General features: G+C 47.0%; 1 protein-coding gene across 3 annotated transcripts in view; it reads right to left on the bottom strand.

The window, feature by feature from the left end:
- The window catches only part of LOC121003065 (NXPE family member 1-like), a 1,048,328-nt gene that overhangs the window by 49,159 nt on the left and 975,819 nt on the right, over nt 1–23,350 (bottom strand). For all 3 annotated transcript variants that reach the window (XM_040434622.1, XM_040434621.1, XM_040434623.1), the window contains one exon: nt 22,604–22,822. In XM_040434622.1, the coding sequence (XP_040290556.1) occupies nt 22,604–22,822 (219 nt within the window). The remainder of the gene's footprint in view (nt 1–22,603; nt 22,823–23,350) is intronic.

Here is a 23,350-nt window from a genome sequence, read left to right as displayed (position 1 = left end):
GGGCCCTGCTTCAAAGCCCCAGGCCTGATTGTCATCTGAATGTCAGTTGGCAAGGAAGAGAGCCCCCTATGGGGTCCAGGCTTCAAGGATAAGGTCACACCTCACCTCCACCAGTTTGGAGCCAACGTGAATCCTGCAGGGAAAACCCCCCAGCAGGGGGTATCTGCCCTTGCCCAGGATCAATGAGACACCCAGACATGTTGGCACCTACCTTCATAAGGAATTATGAACCGCCTGGACATCGCAGGCGCAAAACGGATACATATTTGTGTCCGGTGGCCACAAGGTACGTTTCCATGGTCTTTGTTTAATGAGACGAGGTCAGGGTAGAGAGATATCCATATCTCCCCATAGAAACCACATAACGGTACCAGGTTTGGGCTCTACTTGTAGCCGGAACCCAGGCAGGTCCATTGGTCCCAGAACCATCTCCCTATGACCCTCTGGTCTGGAGCTATGAACCCTAAAGGGTTTTGTGGGTCATTTGCTGCCAGCCCAGAAGAGGGGGAGTGGACCCCTCCCTGAGGCCGGGAGGGGAGGGGCCGGCTACAGGTTAAAAGTCAGGTGCCAGCAAGTAGGCGCGTCTTTCTCTGAAGAGGGGTCACATCCTACAAATGCGTTTAGAGGGACCCAGGAAATAGCTGAGATCACGGCCCTTCATGTGGACTCCAGCAAAGAACATCTCAAAGGAACTTTCATCTTACCCAGTAACTGACTTATACACTGCTTAACCCTGTTGTAACCATATAACCTGTAATCTGTAACCTCAGACCACTGTATATATTGTCTGTGTATATTGTGTTATATCTAGTGTGCCCATACGGCGATTAAATCTATAATTTAATCTTGTGCTATCTTGTATCTCGATCACGAATCCCCACGTCCGTGTTTTGGCCTAGTTATAAGCTACAACGGGTTGGTTTCTGACCCTATATAATCCCATTAGCGGACCGGGCTTATATCAAACTAGAACTGGTGGCAGATACCCAGGCTGAGGAGTCGCTGTTTCACTGCGGCAGTGAAAAGGCTCTCTCAGCTTGTTGCCTCTCTGTGCCCGTGTGGACAGAAGGTGTGTGTAAGCTATACCAACCTGACCTTACGTGCTCCACTGGAGGGCGTAACTTCACGTTTTTGGTAGACCCGTGACCATACCACGTCTCGTGAGCTCGACGTAGATGACGTCGAGTGGGCACGAGGTGTGGTATTCATCACAGAGGCTAAGAAAAGGGAATTCGAAAACTTAGAAGGTGTCCTTAAAACTTTTGGGTAACCAGACTGGGCTTTTGATAAAACTGAGAAAATATTAGAAAGAATGTTAAAGGGAACCTGTCACCTCCAAAAACCATCCAAGCTGCTAGCAGTATCTGACAGCAGCCAGCAGCGTATTTCCAATGATAATTTTCTTCCTGAAGGTCGATTCAAGATAACCATGCCCCCTTCCCTGCCCCTTCGTTGTGACTGACAGCCGGCAGTTCGGCTGGCTTTGCCGTACTCTATGCATAAGCGTTGTCAGTCACAGCGAAGGAGCAGGGAAGAGGGCGTGGTTATCTTGACTTGAAGCAAGGAGGCCGCTGCCCCCTTGACTTAAAGCATGACTAGAGGAGAGTGCCGGCAGGGGATAAAATAATGTTTTCTGAGCATTAGCCGCATCGGCCTTCAGGAGGAAAATCATCGTCGGAAACACGCTGCTAGCTACTGTCAGGTACTGCTGGCGGCTTGGGATGGTTTTTGGAGGTGACAAGTTCCCTTGAAGGCTACTTTCACACTAGCGTTGTTTGAATCCGGCGTTCAATTCTGTCTCCGGAACTGCCCGCCGGATCCAGAAAAACGTGGGAAAACGGATTACATTTGAATCCTGATCAGGATTTTGATCACAATGAAAAAATGCATTGGAAAAAACGGGATCCGCCATTTATGACTTTACTTTTTTTTTCACATTTTTCAGGTTTAACATGGCAAAAGCCGGATCCGGTTTGACGGAACACACGGCGCCGGATCCGGCGTTAATGCAAGTCAATGGGAAAAAGGACGGATCGGCGTTCAGTCAAAGTGTTTCCAGATTTTTGGCGGAGGTAAAAATACAGCTGGAGGTGTGGCTGCCTTCTTAGTTGTGCACTCCTGCCTGACCAGCTCGTCTGCCCCATTGGCTGATTTTTAATTAGTGTTAGTATATAGCTGGCCTTCTCCCCTCACTCACTGAAGCCATCTGGCACCAGGAGAGAGATAGTGTGTGGACTCTCATGCAGTCTTTGGTGACCTTTGGCGCCAGGGTGGTGTGGAGTGGGCCCGGCATGCATGCTAGTAAACTGCTTTCCGTGGATATAATGGAGGCAATTTGGCACCAAAATGACAGAAATTCAGGCGGATCCAGCATGCTTGTGGAACCTGCATCTTTCTGAATTATATGGTAGCCGTCAGGGCACATAACAGTAAAATTTAGTGTTAGGAACCTGTCTAACTAGAGATCGCCTTGACGTGCGGCAGACGGGCTCAAATAATTTTGTACAAAACAATTTTCCAAGCATCTCTAACTTATTAGTATAGCATTTGCAATTATGATGCAATTTTGTACTTTATTTGGTTTTGCAGTGAGCTGTTGCATTGCATGTTTTGTTTAACAGTCTTGTTCTCAGCCATAGCAATGTGCCCCTGCGCTTTGGGATGTGCTGACTGACCCCCTTTTTCTTAAAAAATACAACATGCTACAGTTTTCTGAAAGCTCTGATCAGTCAAAAAGACTGAACTGAAGACATCCTGATGCATCCTGAACGAATACTCTCCATTCAGAATGCATGGGGATAAAACTGATCAGTTCTTTTTCCGGATTTGAGCCCTAGGACGGAACTCAGCGCCGGAAAGAAAAACACTAGTGTGAAAGTACCCTAATAAAGTTAAGGTGCAAAGTAGGGCAGATGGAAGAACCTCGTCCTTCTGTATATGACTGATGTATCTGAAAAATCTGAAAACTCAAGAGGAAGATTGTGTATGCAGTCCAGTGCAGTGAGGGGTGCCAAGAAATGCATATTTGGGAAACAGCAGCTACACCAACATATGGTCAGAACTCAGTTGAGTACCTTTAAGGATAAAAGGTGTGTGATGACAGCAAGGTTTGCATATTAGGAAAGGGATTTAGGGGTCATTATTTCAGAAGACTTAAAGGTAGGCAGACAATGTCATAGAGCAGCAGGAAATGCTAGCAGAATGCTTGGGTGTATAGGGAGAGGAATTACCAGTAGAAAGAGGGAGGTGCTCATGCCGCTCTACAGAGCACTAGTGAGACCTCATTTGGAGTATTGTGCTCAGTACTGGAGACCATATCTCCAGAAGGATATTGATACTTTGGAGAGAGTTCAGAGAAGAGCTACTAAACTGGTACATGGATTGCAGGATAAAACTTACAAGGTAAAGATTAAAGGACCTTAACATGTATAGCTTGGAAGAAAGATGAGACAGAGGGTATATGATAGAAACTTTTAAATACATAAAGGGAATCAACAAGGTAAAAGAGGAGAGAATATTTAAAAGAAGAATAACTGCTACAAGAGGACATAGTTTTAAATTAGAGGGGCAAAGGTTTAAAAGTAATATCAGGAAGTATTACCTTACTGAGAGAGTAGTCGATGCATGGATAGCCTTCCGGCAGAAGTGGCAGCTGCAAATACAGTGAAGGAGTTTTAAGCATGCATGGGATAGGCATAAGGCCATCCTTCATATTAGATAGGGCCAGGGGATATTCATAGTATTCAGTATATTGGGCAGACTAGATGGGCCAAATTGTTCTTATGTGCCGACACATTCTATGTTTCTATGTTTCTATAAAAGGACTAGTTGAAATGAGGTATGAAAAAAGCTTTTTAGGTTAAATTGGAGAAACCAAACTTGAATATAGGTGGAAGGCTGTGACATCTATTGTCTGCCACTTGCAATACTGTTTTCACACCTCTTCCAAGACAGTTTAAATCACACCTCATCATGCAAATTTGACCTCCATGACTGAAGCACAAGTTAACTAGTATTAATGGCAGAAATTTCTCATACAAGCCATTCCAATTGAGAAGGCCATTTGGATGACTGGCGAAACATCTTTAGTAAAATAAAAAATAACAGCAAGTTCAGTTGTTCTGACTTATTACTGCTGAATAGAGGGTCACTGCTTCCAGTAAAAGGAAAAGCAATTTGGTCATTTAGTTAGATGTGTCCAAACCGTGTGTAGTTATGGAACATGCTCTCATAGGAATTGGTAATGGCTGAAAGTGTCAATAGTTTTAAGAAGGGGTGCGATATTGGTGTTGATCCAGGGAATCTTCCAATTGCCAGCAGGGGTCTAGAAGGAACACATACATAGTATGGAATGTAAAATGTGGTGGAAAATCAACAGCACTTCAGAAAATAGCCAAGTTAGAGCACTAATAGCAATTTTCATAAGTGCTATGAAAGTGAATGGAGAGAGCCTCGCATGTGTGGCCTCTTCTCCATTTCTGTGGGGAGACCTTTGGAGCATGTGGCTTCATTCGGATAGGGTCCTTACATGGGTTGTCCAAAATCATTTAAAGTATCAGACAAGCCCCCAAATAGCCTAAAATTAAAAATATGAGACAAGTCCACCCAGTTCTCCTGCCGCTGCTCGTTCACAAATTGCAGTAGTGACAATCCGATATACAGCATGTAACCTGTGCAGCCAATCACTGTCCTCAGTAGTCTAAGCAGAGGACAGTGGTTATCTGCAGTGTTCATGTGCCGTATATAGGCAGAGAACATCGCTGGAGAAAGGAGTGAGTATAGCATGATTTTTCATTTTAGGCTATTGAAGGGCTTATCTGAGATTTCAATTATCTCAGACAATCCATTTAAAGAAAAAAGAAAAAAATAATCGACATCAACTAGGAAATGAACAGATCACTTATATGGTGCCCTCCTTTTAATATTTTAGTTGCAGATCCTCATATTTTCTGCCTCCCTATCCTCCCAAGCCTTCCTCCCCTCTCCCTTGACAATTATGGCACTTTGTTTCCAAAACGCACACAGATGCAGTCTGATGTGCTGATCATCAAGAATGTACCCTGCAGCGTCTGTGTAGAAGATATTCCTGAAGCAGTAGTCAAAAAGAAAAATGTAGCAAGCAGGCGCCTGCAGGGATATGGACAGGGCCAGTGCAAGGATATTGCCAACACAAGCGAAGCTACATTTGTCACCCCCTCCCCCCACCAGAACTCGGAGTAAAAAGGAGTAACATGTGACATGGAGGGGGTGATGTGACATGGAGGGGGAGAAAAGTCACATGGAGGGGGAGAAAAGTCACATGGAGGGAGTGATGTGACATGGGGTGGGATGAGAAATGTGACACAGAGGGAATGATGTGACATGGAGGGGGAAGAAATGTGACATGGAGGGGGAGAAATGTGACATGGAGAGGGAGAAATGTCACATAGCGGGGTGATGTGACACGGAGGGGGAGAAATGTGACATGGAGGGGGAGAAATGTGACATGGAGGAGGAGAAATGTCACAATTCTCCCCCCATGTCACACCACCCCCTCCTTTTTACATCACCCCCTTTGTGTCACATTTCTCCCCCCCCCCCCCATGGCACATCATCTACCCCATGTCACATTTCACCCCCCCCATGTCACATCACCCCCCATGGCACATTTCTCCCCCTCCATGGCACATCCCCCCCATGTCACCGCCCCCTCTATTAATGTTGTGTAAAAAACATTATGCTCATCTGGCCCTGGTCCCGTCTGCAGCAGCTCCCCTTCTCCTCTGTGTGGTCCTGATATCATCTCTCTGGGCTCTGGACAAATTTGAGGACCTTTCCCACTCAGGCAAAAAGTGTCCGCAGCTGTGTCACGTGTCAGGCCAGTGTTTGACTCAGCGGGAAATCACTGGCGTGACACGTGACACAGCTGCGGCAACTGATTGGCTGTCATGCCCTGCTCAGAATATGTACAGAGGTCTGCCAGATTAGCAGCACCTGTCTAGTCATTTGTTTTGTTTTGGAGTCGTGCTAGATCCGCCTCCCTTCAGGTGCAATGGGTGGGGTCGTTGGTTTAAATTACTCCCCTCCCAGTGTTCCGTGCGGGTTATAGCTTCTGTCAGGCTGTGGAAGCAAGGAGTGAAGGATTGGCTTTTCTTTCTCAGATAAAATAAGTTGGTTTCTGATTTCTTTGGTTTGCTGTCCAGGCTGTTTGAGTGTCGTCTGTCCCCTCCTGGTTCTGAGGGAGCAGGCTGCCCCTTTTCCCCTTTCACCATCTCAGGGATTCTAGGGGTATTCTCAGCCAGGCACGAGGGACACATTATTCCCACCATAGGGTCTGAATGTGGGCAAAGCAGAATAGGGAGAGCTGTTAGGGATTTGCTAGGAGGTGACCTTATCCCCAGCTTCTCGCCTAGAAAACTGGTTTGTTTAGTTGTCTGTGTATCTTATATCCTGTCTGCTGTGACATTGGCTGAGTGGCAAAGGTCCTCAAACTTTTCGGGATCCCAGAGAGAAGATACCAGGACCACACAGAGGAGAAAAGCCGCGGGCGGCTGCGTGCAAGTGATTTATTTTTTAAAAAAAGTTTCATTTTTCTGCCCCCCCTCCTTGGCTCTACGTCTCTGCGCCCTAAGGCAGCCGCTTGGTCTGCCTTATTATAGCGCCGGGCCTGGATATGGAAACAAGCTGCCGTGACGTCAGGTTAGGGGAGAAGCAGACATTGGCAAACATTTTCAGGCTAGGGTACTTTGGATCAGATTTGCATATGGATAGCATTTCTTTATCTGGGCTTTCGCTGCACACCATGGTGACAAACAGGCATTTTTGGATTGGTTTTACCTTGTATTGCTGCCCATTGCAGGTATTTTTATTAGTGAAAATTGGGTAACAGTCTCCTCTCCTTTAGAATCAAGATTTTCCCCCCCAAAAAATCTGGAAATTCTGGTTATGACAAATCAGAATTTTTGAAAAATTCAGTTTGAATTTCGATTCTAAAGGATCGATTCACTCATCTCTAGCTAACTTTATCGACTTCTATGGGAGATTTTTCTAGACATGCTCTGTAATCTGTGCAGAAGTCAGGCGGAAGAAGATAAAGCCTATTGTGATATCACCTATTGTGTATAGTGTATTCTGTGTATAGAGATGTCGCGAACATAAAATTTTCCGTTCGCGAATGGCGAACGCGAATTTACGCAAATGTTCGCAAACCGGGCAAACCGCCATAGACTTCAATAGACAGGCAAATTTTAAAACCCACAGGGACTCTTTCTGGCCACAATAGTGATGGAAAAGTTGTTTCAAGGGGACTAACACCTGGACTGTGGCATGCCGGAGGAGGATCCATGGCAAAACTCCCATGGAAAATTGCGTCAACTACGTAGAGTGTGGTAAGTTGAATTCGCAATGCGATTAATATAACCTGCATTAATCGCATTGCGAATTCAACTTAGAGCTAAGTTCCTAATGGTTGTATTGCTAGAATTGACGAATATAACGAATATAGCACTATATTCTCAATCTTCGTTATATTCTAGCAATACAACCATTAGGAACCCAGCTCTAAGTTGAATTCGCAATGCGATTAATATATCCTGTATTAATCGCATTGCGATTACAACTTAGTCAAATTTGTGACACTGCAGCTTCAGAATGAATCTAAGATGGATGCTGTCCTTGCTTTTTGATAGGAGGTGGGAGGGTCTGGGAGGGAGGGTATGCTGATTGGCTGGAATGTGTCTGCTGACTGTGAGGTACAGGGTCAAAGTTTGCTCAATGATGATGTATAGGGGGCGGACAGAACATCGCATATGTTCGCCCACCGCGACGAACGCGAACAAGCTATGTTCGTCGGGAACTGTACTCAATTAAGAAGAAGATTGACAGGAAGGAAGCATTGCTTCCTGAAAATCGTCGGCTTGTCAGTGAAAGAGACCACTGTATTTACATGCAGCAATCTCCTCCACAGTATGGGGTATGGAGTGATCATTAATGCCATTGCTCGTCCCCATACAGAATCATTGTGACTGGCAGCAGATCGTGATTACACGTCACAATCTGCTGCCAGCAAATAATGATTTAAAAGGGTTATCCAGGAATTAAAAAAAAAAAAAAATATGTAAAGTGTAATGGTCATGTTTTCATAAAAAAAAAAAAAACTTTTTTAGTATATGTTACTGCAGCAGCAGCAGCAGCAGCAGCATTATGCATAAAGCAATCTTTAGTTTCTTCACATACCACTGTTTTCCTTGAGTTTTTCCCTTAGTTACAGTTGTTTAAACATTTACAATATGAGGACCTTCTCAAGATGGCTCATCTGCCAGTTCTCTGAGGCCAAAACTGCTTTCCCTCACTTTCCATACATACTTGCTGTAGCCAGCAGATCCCTGCCAGCCAATCAGATTGGATTACTGAGAGACACACCTGCTCACTTTGAAGCCTAATGCAGGCATGTAGTGTGAAGGACCGCCTCTCTATCTTCCGGTCTTCTTAGCCACAGACAGACAAGCCATAGCCACTGTCTTTTAAGGGAGCAGTGGAAAGGGACAGGGGACATTAATGAAAGCTGTTATTATAAGGTAATTGCAGATCTTTTGACAATCATTGACAGACTAACTCAGGTATACATGCCTAGCTCTAATAAACTAGCAAATAAAAAAAATAAAAAATATTAGTTACCCTTTAAATATTATTTTACGGTATAATAAATATATTCACAAATACCTTTCATTACTTAATGGCTTGTTTTGTCTAGGGAGTAGAGTTGAGCGAACCCGAACTGTAAAGTTCGGGTTCGTACCGAACTTTAGGTTTTTCGGCACCCGGACCCGAACCCGAACATTTACGTTGAAGTTTGGGTTCGGGTTCGGTGTTCGGCGCTTTCTTGGCGCTTTTTGAAAGGCTGCACAGCAGCCAATCAACAAGCGTCATACTACTTGCCCCAAAAGGCCATCACAGCCATGCCTACTATTGGCATGGCTGTGATTGGCCAACTGCAGCATGTGACCCAGCCTCTATTTAAGCTGGAGTCACGTAGTGCCGCCCGTCACTCTGCTCGGATTAGTGTAGGGAGAGACTGCAGCTGCTGTGAGGGAGAGATCAGGGAGAAATCCTATCAAGAACTGTTTTTTGTACTCAGCGATCTACAGCAAATGTGTTTTGTGGGTGCAGTGCACAATTTTTTAAGCCTGCCCTGAGCCAACTACTGCTGAAAACTAACTTTTTTTTCTTCAGTTAGTCAATATCAATACATAATCGGCAGCCATTTTATGCAACGATAGTGCACCAGCACAGGCTATCTGCATGTCTGCAAGTCAAAAAATACAGCTTTTTGCTTACTTGGGTTAAAAAAATACATCTGTTAAATATAGTGCACATCTGGGATTACACGTGCATAAGTGATTGTCACATTTAGGACAGAAATACAGATTTTTGGTTACTGGGGTGAAAAAACCCTCTAATATACTGCACATCTGGGATTACACATGCATAAGTGACTGTCACATTTAGGCCATAAATACGGCTTTGGCATACTGGGGTGAAAAAAGCCTCTGATACACTGCACATCTGGGATTACACGTGCATAAGTGACTGTCACATTTAGGCCAGAAATACAGCTTTTTGGTTACTGGGGTGAGAAAAGCCTCTAATATATTGCACATCTGGGATTACACTTGCATAAGTGACTGTCACATTTAGGCCAGAAATACGGCTTTTTGGTTACTGGGGTGAAAAAACCCTCTGATATACTGCACATCTGGGATAAGACGTGCATAAGTGTCACTTTTAGGCCACAAATACCGCTGTCATATAGAGTTAAAAAAAAAAAATTGAGTGCAATAACAGTGTTTTTATTGGCGGTTAATTTTTTTTAACAGACTTAACCACTTTTTACTTTGCTTTGTAAACGCTAATTATGAGGCAAACATCTAATAAGGGAACGTGGTCATGGTGGTGGTGTTGGTGGAGCCTCTGGTGCAGGGAGAGGACGTGGCCGTTCTGCCACAGCTACACGTCCTACTGAACCTACTACTTCAGGTCCCAGTAGCCGTTAGAATCTACAGCAATATTTGGTCGGGCCTAATGCCGTTCTAAGGATGGTAAGGCCTGAGCAAGTACAAGTGCTAGTCAATTGGGTGGCCGACAGTGGATCCAGCACATTCACATTATCTCCCACCCAGTCTTCTGCAGAAAGCGCACAGGTGGCGCCTGAAACCCATGCCCATCAGTCTGTCACATCACCCCTGTGCATATCGGGGAACCTGTCTGAGCCTCAAGTCATGCAGCAGTATCTTATGCTGTTTGAAGACTCTGCTGGCAGGGTTTCCCAAGGGCTTCCACCTAGCCCTTCCCCAGTGGTGGAAGACATAGAATGCACTGACGCACAACCACTTATGTTTCTTGATGAGGACATGGGAATAGCACCTCAGCACGTCTCTTATGATGACAAAACACAGGTGCCAACTGCTGCGTCTTTCTGCACTGTGCAGACCGAAAAGGAGGTCAGGGAGGAAGACTAGGTGAAAGACGATGCAGGGGACGATAAGGTCCTAGACCCCACATGGAATGAAGGTCGTGCCACTGACTTTCAGAGTTCGGAGGAAGAGGCAGTGGTGAGACCGAGCCAACAGCGTAGCAAAAGCGGGAGCAGGGTGCAAAAGCAGAGCAGCCGTCGCCAAAACAGTTTGCCTGCTACTGGCCACCGTCACCAGGGACCGAGCACACCAAAGGCAGCTTCAAGGAGTTCCCTGGCATGGCACTTCTTCACACAATGTGCTGATGACAAGACCCGAGTGGTTTGCATGCTGTGCCATCAGAGCCTGAAGCGAGGCATTAACGTTCTGAACCTTAGCACAACCTGCATGACCAGGCATCTACATGCGAGACACGGGCTACAGTGGAGTAAGCACCTCCTGCTCTATCTTCTGGTGCTGCCTCGGCCTCTTCCTCCGCCTCTGGAGGAACGTTGGCACCTGCCGCCAATCAAACAGAGGATGTGCCACCAACAACACCACCTCCGTCACCAAGCATCTCCACCATGTCACACGGAAGCGTTCAGCTCTCCATCTCACAAACCTTTGAGAGAAAGTGTAAATTCCCACCTAGCCACCCTCGATCCCTGGCCCTGAATGCCAGCATTTCTAAACTGCTGGCCTTTGAAATGCTGTCATTCAGGCTGGTGGAGACGGACAGCTTCAAACAGCTCATGTCGCTTGCTGTCCCACAGTACGTCGTTCCCAGCCGCCACTACTTCTCCAGGAGAGCCGTGCCCTCCCTGCACAACCAAGTATCGGATAAAATCAAGTGTGCACTGCGCAACGCCATCTGTGGCAAGGTCCACCTAACCACAGATACATGGACCAGTAAGCACGGCCAGGGACGCTATATCTCCCTAACTGCACACTGGGTAAATGTAGTGGCGGCTGGGCCCCAGGCGGAGAGCTGGGCATCATTCTTTGCCTCCTGTTGCCTCCTCTTCCTACTCTGCTTCCTCCTCCTCTTCTACCACCTCCTCATGCGGTCAGCGACAGACCTTCACCACCAACTTCAGCACAGCCAGGGGTAAATGTCAGCAGGCCGTTCTGAAACTGATGTGTTTGGGGGACAGGCCCCACACCGCGCAGGAGTTGTGGCGGGGTATAGAACAACAGACCGACGATTGGTTGCTGCCAGTGGGCCTCAAGCCCGGCCTGGTGGTGTGCGGTAATTGGCGAAATCTCGTTGCAGCTCTGGGACTAGCCGTTTTGACGCACATCCCTTGCCTGGCGCATGTGCTGAATTTGGTGGTGCAGAAATTCATTCACAACTACCCCGACATTTCAGAGCTGCTGCATAAAGTGCGGGCCATCTGTGCGCGCTTCCGGCGTTCTCATCCTGCCGCCGCTCGGCTGTCTGCTCTACAGCGTAACTTCGGCCTTCCTGCTCACCGTCTAATATGCGTCGTGCCCACCATGTGGAACTCCACCTTGCACATGCTGGAGAGACTGTGCGAGCAGCAGCAGGCCATAGTGGATTTTCAGCTGCAGCACGCACGGGTGAGTCTCACTGCGGAACAGCACCACTTCACCACCAATGACTGGGCCTCCATGCGAGACCTGTGTGCCCTGTTGCGCTGTTTCGAGTACTCCACCAACATGGCCAGTGGTGATGACGCCGTTATCAGCGTTACAATACCCCTTCTATGTCTCCTTGAGAAAACACTTAGGGCGATGATGGAAGAGGATGTGGCCGAGGAGGAGGAAGAGGGGTCATCTCTAACACTTTCAGGCCCAGAAAGAGGATTTTTGCAACAGCAGAGGCCAGGTACAAATTAGGCCAGCCAGGGCCCACTACTGGAGGACGAGGAGGAGGATGGGGATGAAGCATGTTCACAGCGGGGTGGCATCCAACGCAGCTCGGGCACATCACTGGTGCGTGGCTGGGGGGATACGGAGGACGCAGACGATACGCCTCCCACAGAGGACAGCTTGTCCTTACCTCTGGGCAGCCTGGCACACATAAGCGACTACATGCTGCAGTGCCTGCGCAACGACTGCAGAGTTGCCCACATTTTAACGTGTGCTGACTACTGGGTGGCCACCCTTCTGGATCCCCGTTACAAAGACAATGTGCCGTCCTTAATTTCCTCACTGGAGCGCGATCGGAAGATGCGCGACTACCGGCTCACCCTGGTAGACGCGCTCCTGAGAGCATTCCCGACTGACGCCGGGGGACAAGTGGAAGCACAAGGCGAAGGCAGGGGAGGAGAAGGCAGGGGAGGAGGAAGAGGTCGCCAACGCAGCTGTGTCAGCGCCAGCACCTCAGAAGGTAGGGTTAGCATGACCGACATGTGGAAAACCTTTGTCACCTCGCCGCAACAACCGGCCCCAACTGCTGATATGGAGCGTGTTAGCAGGAGGGAGCATTTGAACAACATGGTGGAACAGTACCTGTGCACACGACTACACGTGCTGACTGATGGTTCTGCCCCATTCAACTTCTGGGTCTCCAAATTGTCCACATGGCCAGAGCTTGCCCTGTATTCCTTGGAGGTGCTGGCCTGCCCTGCAGCCAGTGTAATCTCTGAACGTGTATTTAGCATGGCAGGAGGCGTCATTACAGACAGGCGCAGCCGCCTGTGCACAGCCAACGTGGACAAGCTTACGTTCATTAAAATGAACCAGGCTTGGATCCCACAAGACTTGTCTGTACCTTGTGCAGAATAGACATTTATACCACCATCAAACATACATTCTTGTACTCAAGTCAAGTGCAATGATTCTTTGTTTTCTTTTTTTTTTATTTGTTCCAATATTTTGGGGGCTACCTACCCCAATATAAAAAAAAAAAAAACATTGTTGGCTACCTCCTCCTCCTCCATTGCTGCCTTTCACCTACAACACCACATTTACCGCCTCCTCAACCTACGACTCCATATCCACCTCCTTCTCTGAGTTGCAGGTTAATAATTTGTAATTTTTAGTTATTGCATTTCATTTTAAGTTATTTCCCTATCCACATTTGTTTGCAGAGCAGTTGTCATGCTCTTAAGCACATTTGACTGCCTTTTACATCCTTCTAGCCTATTCAAGGACTATTTTAGAGCCATTTTAATGCAAAAAAGTGCCAATTTTAGTGCCCTAAATTGAAAAAATTCTTATTTTCAATTGTCGGGTGACATTTTACCATTTTTGGCGTATACAAACCCCTGCTGTGCCTGGGTGACAGGGGCCTAAATCTCTCCAAATCCTCTGTTCTATTGCTGGGTGACATGAACCCCCTTTTGCCGTGAATGAACCCCTGCTGTGCCTGGTTGACAGGGGCCTAAATCTCTCCAAATCCTCTGTTCTATTGCTGGGTAACATGAACCCCCTTTTGCTGTGAATGAACCCCTGCTGTGCCAGGCTGACATGGGCCTCGTTCTCTCAAAATCCTCTGTTCTATTGCTGGGTGGCATGAACCCCCTTTTGCCGTGAATGAACCCTTGCTCTGCATTGCTTACAGGGAACTAAATTTTGTGAAAACATCTGTTACTGATCGGAAGATGTGCGACTACAAGCGCACGCTGCTGATGGCATTCCCACCTGACAGCGGGGGCACAGTGGAAGCACAAGCACAAGGTGAAGGCAGAGGAGGAGGAAGAGGTTGCCAACGCAGCTGGGGCACCGCCAGCACCTGAGAAGGCAGGGTTAGCATGGCCCAAATGTGGAAAAGCTTTGTCAGCCTTGGAGGTGCTGACCTGCCTTGCAGCCAGTGTATAGTGTGAACTTGTGTTTAGCACGGCAGAGAGCATTATCACAGGCCACAGCCAATGTGGAAAAGCTTACATTTATTAAAATGAACCAGGCATGGATCCCACAGGACTTGTCCATACCTTGTGCAGAATAGACATTTATACCAGCCTCAACCATCCATTCTTGTACTCAAGTGCACTTATTCTTTTTTTTATTTTGTTATATGTCCCAATATTTTGGGGGATACCCCAATTTAAAAATAAAAAATAACACAAATCAGTGTAGGCTACCTATTCCTCCTTCACCGCCGCTTCCACCTACACCACCATGTCAACCTACACCGCCACATCCACCCATCCACCGCCTCCTCAACCTCCTACTCCTAGATCCAGATTGTTATTTTAAATTTTTCTGTATTTTATGTTATTTTAAGTCATTTCCCTATCCACATTTGTTTGCAGAACAGTTGCCATGCTCTTAAGCACATTTTGATGCCTTTTGCAGCCCTCTATCCCTTTCCAGGACTATTTTAGAGCCATTTTAGTGCCCAAAAGTTTGGGTCCCCATTGACTTCAATGGGGTTCGGGTTCGGGGTCAAGTTCGGGTCAAGTTCGGGTCCCGAACCTTTTTTTCAAGTTCGGCCGAACCTGACGAACCCGAACATCCAGGTGTCCGCTCAACTCTACTAGGGAGCAATCATTAGGAGAAATAAAATGGCCCCCGTCCACACTAAACCTGTCCTAATCACGCAGCAGGACAAGTTACTTCACCACAATGAGCCATAATACTGCCTCATCCTCCTCTCTGCTCTGCTTGTCAGGAATCATAAAGATGAGGAGGAGACATGAGAGGAGGGTGAGGTGTGGCTAATGAGCAGCAGCACTTGTATGCAGTCTCCATTACCACAGCAATACATTACCACAGACTGTCCTGTCCGCCCTCTCTGTACTTCATGTCTCCTCATGAACTAACTACCCAGAGATTCAGCTAAAGTTCTTATAATCTGTATGAAGGATCATAATCCCTGACAAGTAGAGAGGAGGAAGGGGATGAGGCAGCTCTTTACCTCAGTGTTGTAAAGTAACTTGTCCTTATGTGTGAACTAATGGGACAGCGGACATTTTGTTTCCCCTGATGATTGCTCCCCAGACAGTATGAGCCATTATATTTGAGGATATATTTATAATAAAGTAATATTTAAGTATTTTCATTTTCTTAATTCCTGGAGAACCCCTTTAAGTGACTGCACCAATGATCCTATGACCCGATGAACGAGCATTTTGCTTGTTCATCAGGTAATTGGTGGCATCTTTATAACAGGGAATTATTGCTAACAAGACAATTTTAAAGGCTATGTATACCTTTGGGGCAATTTTTTTGAAATTTATTGTATTGTACTTATTTTGAGCTAAAAATCTTTTTTTTTTTTATTGGTCTTTATTAAAAATATGGAATCTTTTTTTCTGTACAGAGCTGAGATCCTGTACCAGCAGTGTAATGGTGCAGAACCCCAAGCAACCAGACAGAGTTTAAACACTAGTGGATTAAATAAACGGCAGTACAGTCAAAACCAGTAAGCATATACAGGTAACCAACCCGAATAATAACTTGTGCAGGGAAACACCAAGGGGTCAGCCAGTGACCAGGCCAAAGTTCTTATGCGCAGTATTAGTCCGTGTAACGTGGTACCTAGGGATGAGACATCAGTATTTCCTAGGGTCCGATCCAAGGACATAAACTAGACAAACTGTTCAGCAAAGATGACTGCCTAGTCTCTAGAGATAAATCGAGGAAGGCAGAGGTCATGCACAGGTAAGTCTGGGAGGATATGAACTGCAACATACACCCGGGTTGTCAAAACAACAGTGGACACTGACCAGCCAGGGAAATAACCTTTTAAGTACCTGATAGCCAAACACAAAGTTCCATGTGTCTATTCCTCATAGGTCATATAATGAACCTAATCCCTGACACTTTTGCGGCCTAGGCTGGTCCTTAGTCACTTAACCCATGCATGCCCTCTAATCTACTAGAATTTACGTACAGGCATTTTCCCCATCAGCGGCCGGCGTAGCGAATAAGATGCACGTACGTTTGGCCACGTATCCTTTTGCGAACCTCCTCTAGAGTGCGCACGTGGACGCTCGAGCGACCCAGCATGAATACACGATAGCGTCGGCACGGACGCCAGAAGGGAACCCGCAGGTGATACCAGAGACAGGACCGGCCACTGCGTGCCGCCACCAGTCTGGTCTATCTGCCTCCAAGACCCCGGCGGTCTTCCCCTCCAGCGACCATGCAGACGCACTACCGCGTCTGCCCGCAAAGGAGTCGGAACCGAAGACTCCCCAGGCACTTGCGTGACCTGTCCCGCTACTCCAACGGGGTCCACCGCAGGCCGAGCCCCATGAGAACCCCTGGGGGCCCCATTGGATCGCGGAACAGGAGAGTGTCTTACATTACCCCCCCTCAAAGAGACGGCTCAGAAGACTCCAAATCGGCTTTCCCCGGATTCTCACAGTGAAAAGCTGCCACTAATTAATCTGCATGAACCTGGCGGGCAGGTACCCAACATCTCTCCTCTGGACCATAACCCTTCCAAATCCACAAAATACTGGAGGGACCTCTGGACAAACCGGGAGTCTAAAATCTTATTGACCTCGAATTCAGGCTCCCCTTGAACCTCCACTGGAGATGGAGTTCAGATGAAGGGAGCTGACTCGGCTGCTGATTTGAGCAGTGAAACATGGAAGGTGTTCACTCCTTGAATCGATGGAGGAAGAGCAACCTTGTAAGTAACCCAGTTGATCTTCTATGTCACCGGGTATGAAACAATGAATCTAGGCCCCAACTTGGCAGACGGTTGGCGCAAGGGAATGTTTCGGGTGGAGACCCACACTGGTTCTCCTACCTTAAACTCTTGCTCCGCAGTGCGATGACGATTAGCGAATATTTTCTGTTGCGCCACCGCACTACGAAGTTTCCAAATGGGTTGTCTATCCTGGAACCATTGGTCCACTACCGGTGAGTCAGTGGAGGCCCCTGGCAGAGAGGATAGTCTTGAGTCCCTGCCCCCCACACACCTAAACTGAGACATCTTGGTAAAGGCATGTTCGGCGTTATTATAAACCACCGCCACAAAGGGGAGGTGAGCTGCCCATTCCTCCTGGCAGTCTGACACGAAACACCAGAGATACTGTTCCAGAGACTGGTTCGTTCTCTCCGTCTGCCTGTTGGTCTCTGGGTGAAAGCCAGATGAAAATGACAGGCCAATCCCCACCTGGGAGCAGAAAGAACACCAGAACCGGGAGATAAACTGTACTCCTCTATCTGAAACAATATCTTCGGGCGACCCATGTAATCGGAAGACATGCTTCACAAACAGATCTGCCAGCTCTCCAGCTCATGCCAATCCGGGGAGTGGAATAAAATGGGCCATTTAACTAAAACGGTCAACCACTACCCAAATTACCGTACAACCGTAAGACCTAGGCAGATCTGTTATGAAGTCCATAGACACGTGGGTCCATGGGGCTGAAGGAATAGGCAGCGGAAGCATAGTATCAGAGGGGGCGGACAGAGCCGGCTAACACTGAGTACAAATACTACATACACAAACGGAAAATGCAAATGTGATCGCACACTACATCCAGCACTCTGCCCTCCATGCTGGATGAGACATTGGTTTATATTTTGGCCAAAGCATAGTAAGCCACTCACCGCGTCAAGGCTGTCTCATGAGTGGTCCCTAACTCTTGTTCCTACCTGTTCATGGGCCATGACAGCCACATAAAATCCAGGGAATGCAGGTCAGCATGCAAGCCAAGTACACTTTGCTTGTAACCCCGTCCGGTGCCATTACAGCTTTCATCGGATCCAGGGATGCAAGTACCAACATGCATGCTGAGCCCACCATATACTTCTCCTGGAGCCAAATGGCTAATGGTAGGTTCTATACAAGCAGACTCAGTTTTATACTGACTTTAAAACCAGCCTCAAGGACAGATTAACTGGTCAGGTGTGCAATGACTCCAAGGAGATCGCCACGCCTCCAATGTATACTACAAAGAAAAAAATAAGGGGTTGGGTCAGCACAACCTGCCTGTAGGTGCAGATCGCTATGGCGAAATACATACACAAACGGAAAATGCAAATGTGATCGCACACTACATCCAGCACTCTGCCCTCCATGCTGGATGAGACATTGGTTTATATTTTGGCCAAAGCATAGTAAGCCACTCACCGCGTCAAGGCTGTCTCATGAGTGGTCCCTAACTCTTGTTCCTACCTGTTCATGGGCCATGACAGCCACATAAAATCCAGGGAATGCAGGTCAGCATGCAAGCCAAGTACACTTTGCTTGTAACCCCGTCCGGTGCCATTACAGCTTTCATCGGATCCAGGGATGCAAGTACCAACATGCATGCTGAGCCCACCATATACTTCTCCTGGAGCCAAATGGCTAATGGTAGGTTCTATACAAGCAGACTCAGTTTTATACTGACTTTAAAACCAGCCTCAAGGACAGATTAACTGGTCAGGTGTGCAATGACTCCAAGGAGATCGCCACGCCTCCAATGTATACTACAAAGAAAAAAATAAGGGGTTGGGTCAGCACAACCTGCCTGTAGGTGCAGATCGCTATGGCGAAATACATACACAAACGGAAAATGCAAATGTGATCGCACACTACATCCAGCACTCTGCCCTCCATGCTGGATGAGACATTGGTTTATATTTTGGCCAAATCATAGTAAGCCACTCACCGCGTCAAGGCTGTCTCATGAGTGGTCCCTAACTCTTGTTCCTACCTGTTCATGGGCCATGACAGCCACATAAAATCCAGGGAATGCAGGTCAGCATGCAAGCCAAGTACACTTTGCTTGTAACCCCGTCCGGTGCCATTACAGCTTTCATCGGATCCAGGGATGCAAGTACCAACATGCATGCTGAGCCCACCATATACTTCTCCTGGAGCCAAATGGCTAATGGTAGGTTCTATACAAGCAGACTCAGTTTTATACTGACTTTAAAACCAGCCTCAAGGACAGATTAACTGGTCAGGTGTGCAATGACTCCAAGGAGATCGCCACGCCTCCAATGTATACTACAAAGAAAAAAATAAGGGGTTGGGTCAGCACAACCTGCCTGTAGGTGCAGATCGCTATGGCGAAATACATACACAAACGGAAAATGCAAATGTGATCGCACACTACATCCAGCACTCTGCCCTCCATGCTGGATGAGACATTGGTTTATATTTTGGCCAAAGCATAGTAAGCCACTCACCGCGTCAAGGCTGTCTCATGAGTGGTCCCTAACTCTTGTTCCTACCTGTTCATGGGCCATGACAGCCACATAAAATCCAGGGAATGCAGGTCAGCATGCAAGCCAAGTACACTTTGCTTGTAACCCCGTCCGGTGCCATTACAGCTTTCATCGGATCCAGGGATGCAAGTACCAACATGCATGCTGAGCCCACCATATACTTCTCCTGGAGCCAAATGGCTAATGGTAGGTTCTATACAAGCAGACTCAGTTTTATACTGACTTTAAAACCAGCCTCAAGGACAGATTAACTGGTCAGGTGTGCAATGACTCCAAGGAGATCGCCACGCCACACATCCAGCACTCTGCCCTCCATGCTGGATGAGACATTGGTTTATATTTTGGCCAAAATATAAACCAATGTCTCATCCAGCATGGAGGGCAGAGTGCTGGATGTAGTGTGCGATCACATTTGCATTTTCCGTTTGTGTATGTATTTCGCCATAGCGATCTGCACCTACAGGCAGGTTGTGCTGACCCAACCCCTTATTTTTTTCTTTGTAGTATACATTGGAGGCGTGGCGATCTCCTTGGAGTCATTGCACACCTGACCAGTTAATCTGTCCTTGAGGCTGGTTTTAAAGTCAGTATAAAACTGAGTCTGCTTGTATAGAACCTACCATTAGCCATTTGGCTCCAGGAGAAGTATATGGTGGGCTCAGCATGCATGTTGGTACTTGCATCCCTGGATCCGATGAAAGCTGTAATGACACCGGACGGGGTTACAAGCAAAGTGTACTTGGCTTGCATGCTGACCTGCATTCCCTGGATTTTATGTGGCTGTCATGGCCCATGAACAGGTAGGAACAAGAGTTAGGGACCACTCATGAGACAGCCTTGACGCGGTGAGTGGCTTACTATGCTTTGGCCAAAATATAAACCAATGTCTCATCCAGCATGGAGGGCAGAGTGCTGGATGTAGTGTGCGATCACATTTGCATTTTCCGTTTGTGTATGTATTTCGCCATAGCGATCTGCACCTACAGGTAGGTTGTGCTGACCCAACCCCTTATTTTTTACAAATACTACATGCCTGAATGTTGGCTTTGATATAAAAAAAATCTTAGGCCACCAGACATAGCGTTAACAAAGGTACATGGTCTTTTTTATCCCCAGATGCCTGGCCGACTTAGAATCATGTGACTGTTGTATGACTTTGAGCCTGAAATTTAAAGGCACAAACAACTGACCTTCTGGTTTGTTAGGAGGGCTCTCCGCCTGTAAAGGCAGAAGAAGAGAAGACAAGTCCTCCATTATACCTGGGGTGTACAAAGCGGCTACGAAGCACCTCGCAGGAATAATGGGCTCAGAGTCACGTACCAAAATGGTTTCTGGGAAACAATGGGAGAGAGCATCTGCTTTGACATTTTTGGGTCCCGCTTTGTAAGTCAACTGGAAATTAAAGCGAGTGAAAAATAATGCCCAGCGAGCTTGATGAAAATTTAACCTCTTGGCACCTTCAATGTATTCGTGGTCGGTGTAAACCGTAATGGGATGTTCTGCACCCTCTAGCCAATCTCTCCACTCTTGAAAGGCCAACTTAACTCCCAGAAGCTTTCCATTGCTGTTGTCATAATTGCATTCGGCTGGTGAGAGCTTCCGGGAGAAAAAGGCACAAGGATGAAGTCTCTCAGGATTTCCAGAATACTGAGAGAGAATCACCCCCACATCAACCTCAGAGGCGTTAACCTTGAGGATAATAGTTTGAGAAGTGTCTGAATGAGTGAGGATTGGTGCGTCTAAAGGTATACCGTTATGCATTCCGTCATAAAATTGCGTTATGGTCCATGGTAACAGAATCCATAACGCAATTCACCTTTTATCAGTAAACAAAGTGTGAACGAATTTCATAACCTGAAATTCAATCATCTGTAGTCATTTTTATCATTTTACAGCTGACAGTAAATGCTGCTAATGACTTATTCTCAGTACATTGAGCTATTCACATTTATTACTTATAATTTTTATAATTCGTTATAGTTTTCCAACATGTCCGTAAAAAATATTGGCTGTCCGTGATTTTGCAGAGGCACATGTTTTACCCCCCCCCTGCCCCCCCCCCCCCCGATGATCTGGGCTGCGGGCGTGCTGCATTTCACACTGGCCAATCCGCATTTCGCAGCACAAAGATCCTGCTGCTGATTGGCCAGTGTGTTTCGCTGGCAGGCGCCGCCCAACTTTTCAAGTACACAGAGAGGGGCCGCGTGCACCGGGCGTAGCATCCTCTCTGCGTTTATGTCATCAGCCAGTGCCAGTGGCAGTGAGTGCAGCCCCCCCCCCAGACCGCAGCTAGTGACTAGTTCCCCAGCAGCCGTAGAACAGTGGGGGGCGGGCCAGAGCGGCGGCAATCGGAGAGAGACTGGGAGGATCGATGGCAACTGCACAGAAGAGCAGGTAAAGGCTAAGGCAGGGGCTGCTGGGAGTGAAATGTGGGGCAGGAGGGGGACGGAGCCTAGGAGCGGACAGTATTCTGGCCATGTAGGCTGTGCTGTACAACATCTGTATACACTGACCCTGCACCCTGTATACACAGTGTATACAGGGTGCAGTGTCAGTGTATACAGTTATATGGGGCACCCCATATACACTGCTGTACCCCATATACCTGGATACATGGATCCTGCACCCCGTATACACTGCTGTACCCCATATACTGTATACATAGACCCTGCACCCGTATACCCCGCTTTAAAGGGGTAGTCTGGTTGTTTGAAGTTATCCCCTATCCAATGGAAAAAGAGGGCGTGGCGGGGAGGAGCCAGGGCAGTTAGTGGGATGGGCAAAAGGTGGTAGTGGGCGGGGTTGGGGGCCCTATTCAGACTCTTGCTATGGATGTGTGCATCTATATATGAATTGACTGCACTGAAATATTACATGATTCCTTCATTTTCTAGTTTTCAATTTGCTTTATGTTCCACACTGCCTTCTCTCACACAACTCGAGGAGAAAGGCCTGTGCTTCTTTCCTCTCCTTAGAGGAGGAAAATGTTTAGGAAGGAGGGGTGCTCATGAATTTCTTGCGCTGCACCCACCCATGTGTTAAAGCAGCCCTGGTCAAGGTGAATTTATAATATATAATCAAAATACCTTTTAGTGTGTTTACCAAATATTCAAACCATTGTCGCACTGTTGAGTCTCCCAAAAAATAGATCAGCTTATTCTGTAAACAAGCATAAATCTTATCTTCGGTGCTAAAGTCAGAGATATTACAGAAGACAGGTTGCCACTTATTTTGGAATGCAAAACCACTGGGAAATGGAGATTTCATCCCAATTCTACAGGTGCTTAAGTTAGATGGAGCTGGATCTGTGGAGATGAAGAAGATGGTGACAGGTTACATAAGTGCTTTACATTCTTCTCTATTCATCAACATATATATTACTACACAGTTAAACACTATATTCCACTATTAGATGAGTAGCTTGGGAAATCATTGGTGATTAAGTGAAGGGCCCAAGTATAGCTTTTGCATTGCAGCCAAGGATGCCAAAGCCAATGTTGACAGTGGCATCTGAGGAGTATACAGAAAGAAGGAGCTCTCTCTCTTACTCCATCGACTCCCTGCAATGAAATTGTGGGGTGCCAATGTTTGCCATGGCACCTGGAAGCCTTACAATGACGCCTAGGCCTGCCATGTACAGAAGCCTATGACCCCCGGCTGGGTCTCATAGACAACTGTCAGTGTGGAATTAACAGTTTCAATGCAGCATGTATCGTACTGCATTCAAACCGGGATCAGTGTTTTATAAAAATAACAAAAAAAATTCAAGTGAAAAAAGTGTCCTTTTCCCCTCAGAATGGCAGAACAGCCATTTTGTGGTCACCTCACCTCAC

The sequence above is a fragment of the Bufo bufo genome, chromosome 6 (assembly GCF_905171765.1).
Source record: "Bufo bufo chromosome 6, aBufBuf1.1, whole genome shotgun sequence".
Lineage (NCBI taxonomy): Eukaryota > Metazoa > Chordata > Amphibia > Anura > Bufonidae > Bufo > Bufo bufo.
This window is presented reverse-complemented; position numbering and strand designations above follow the sequence as displayed.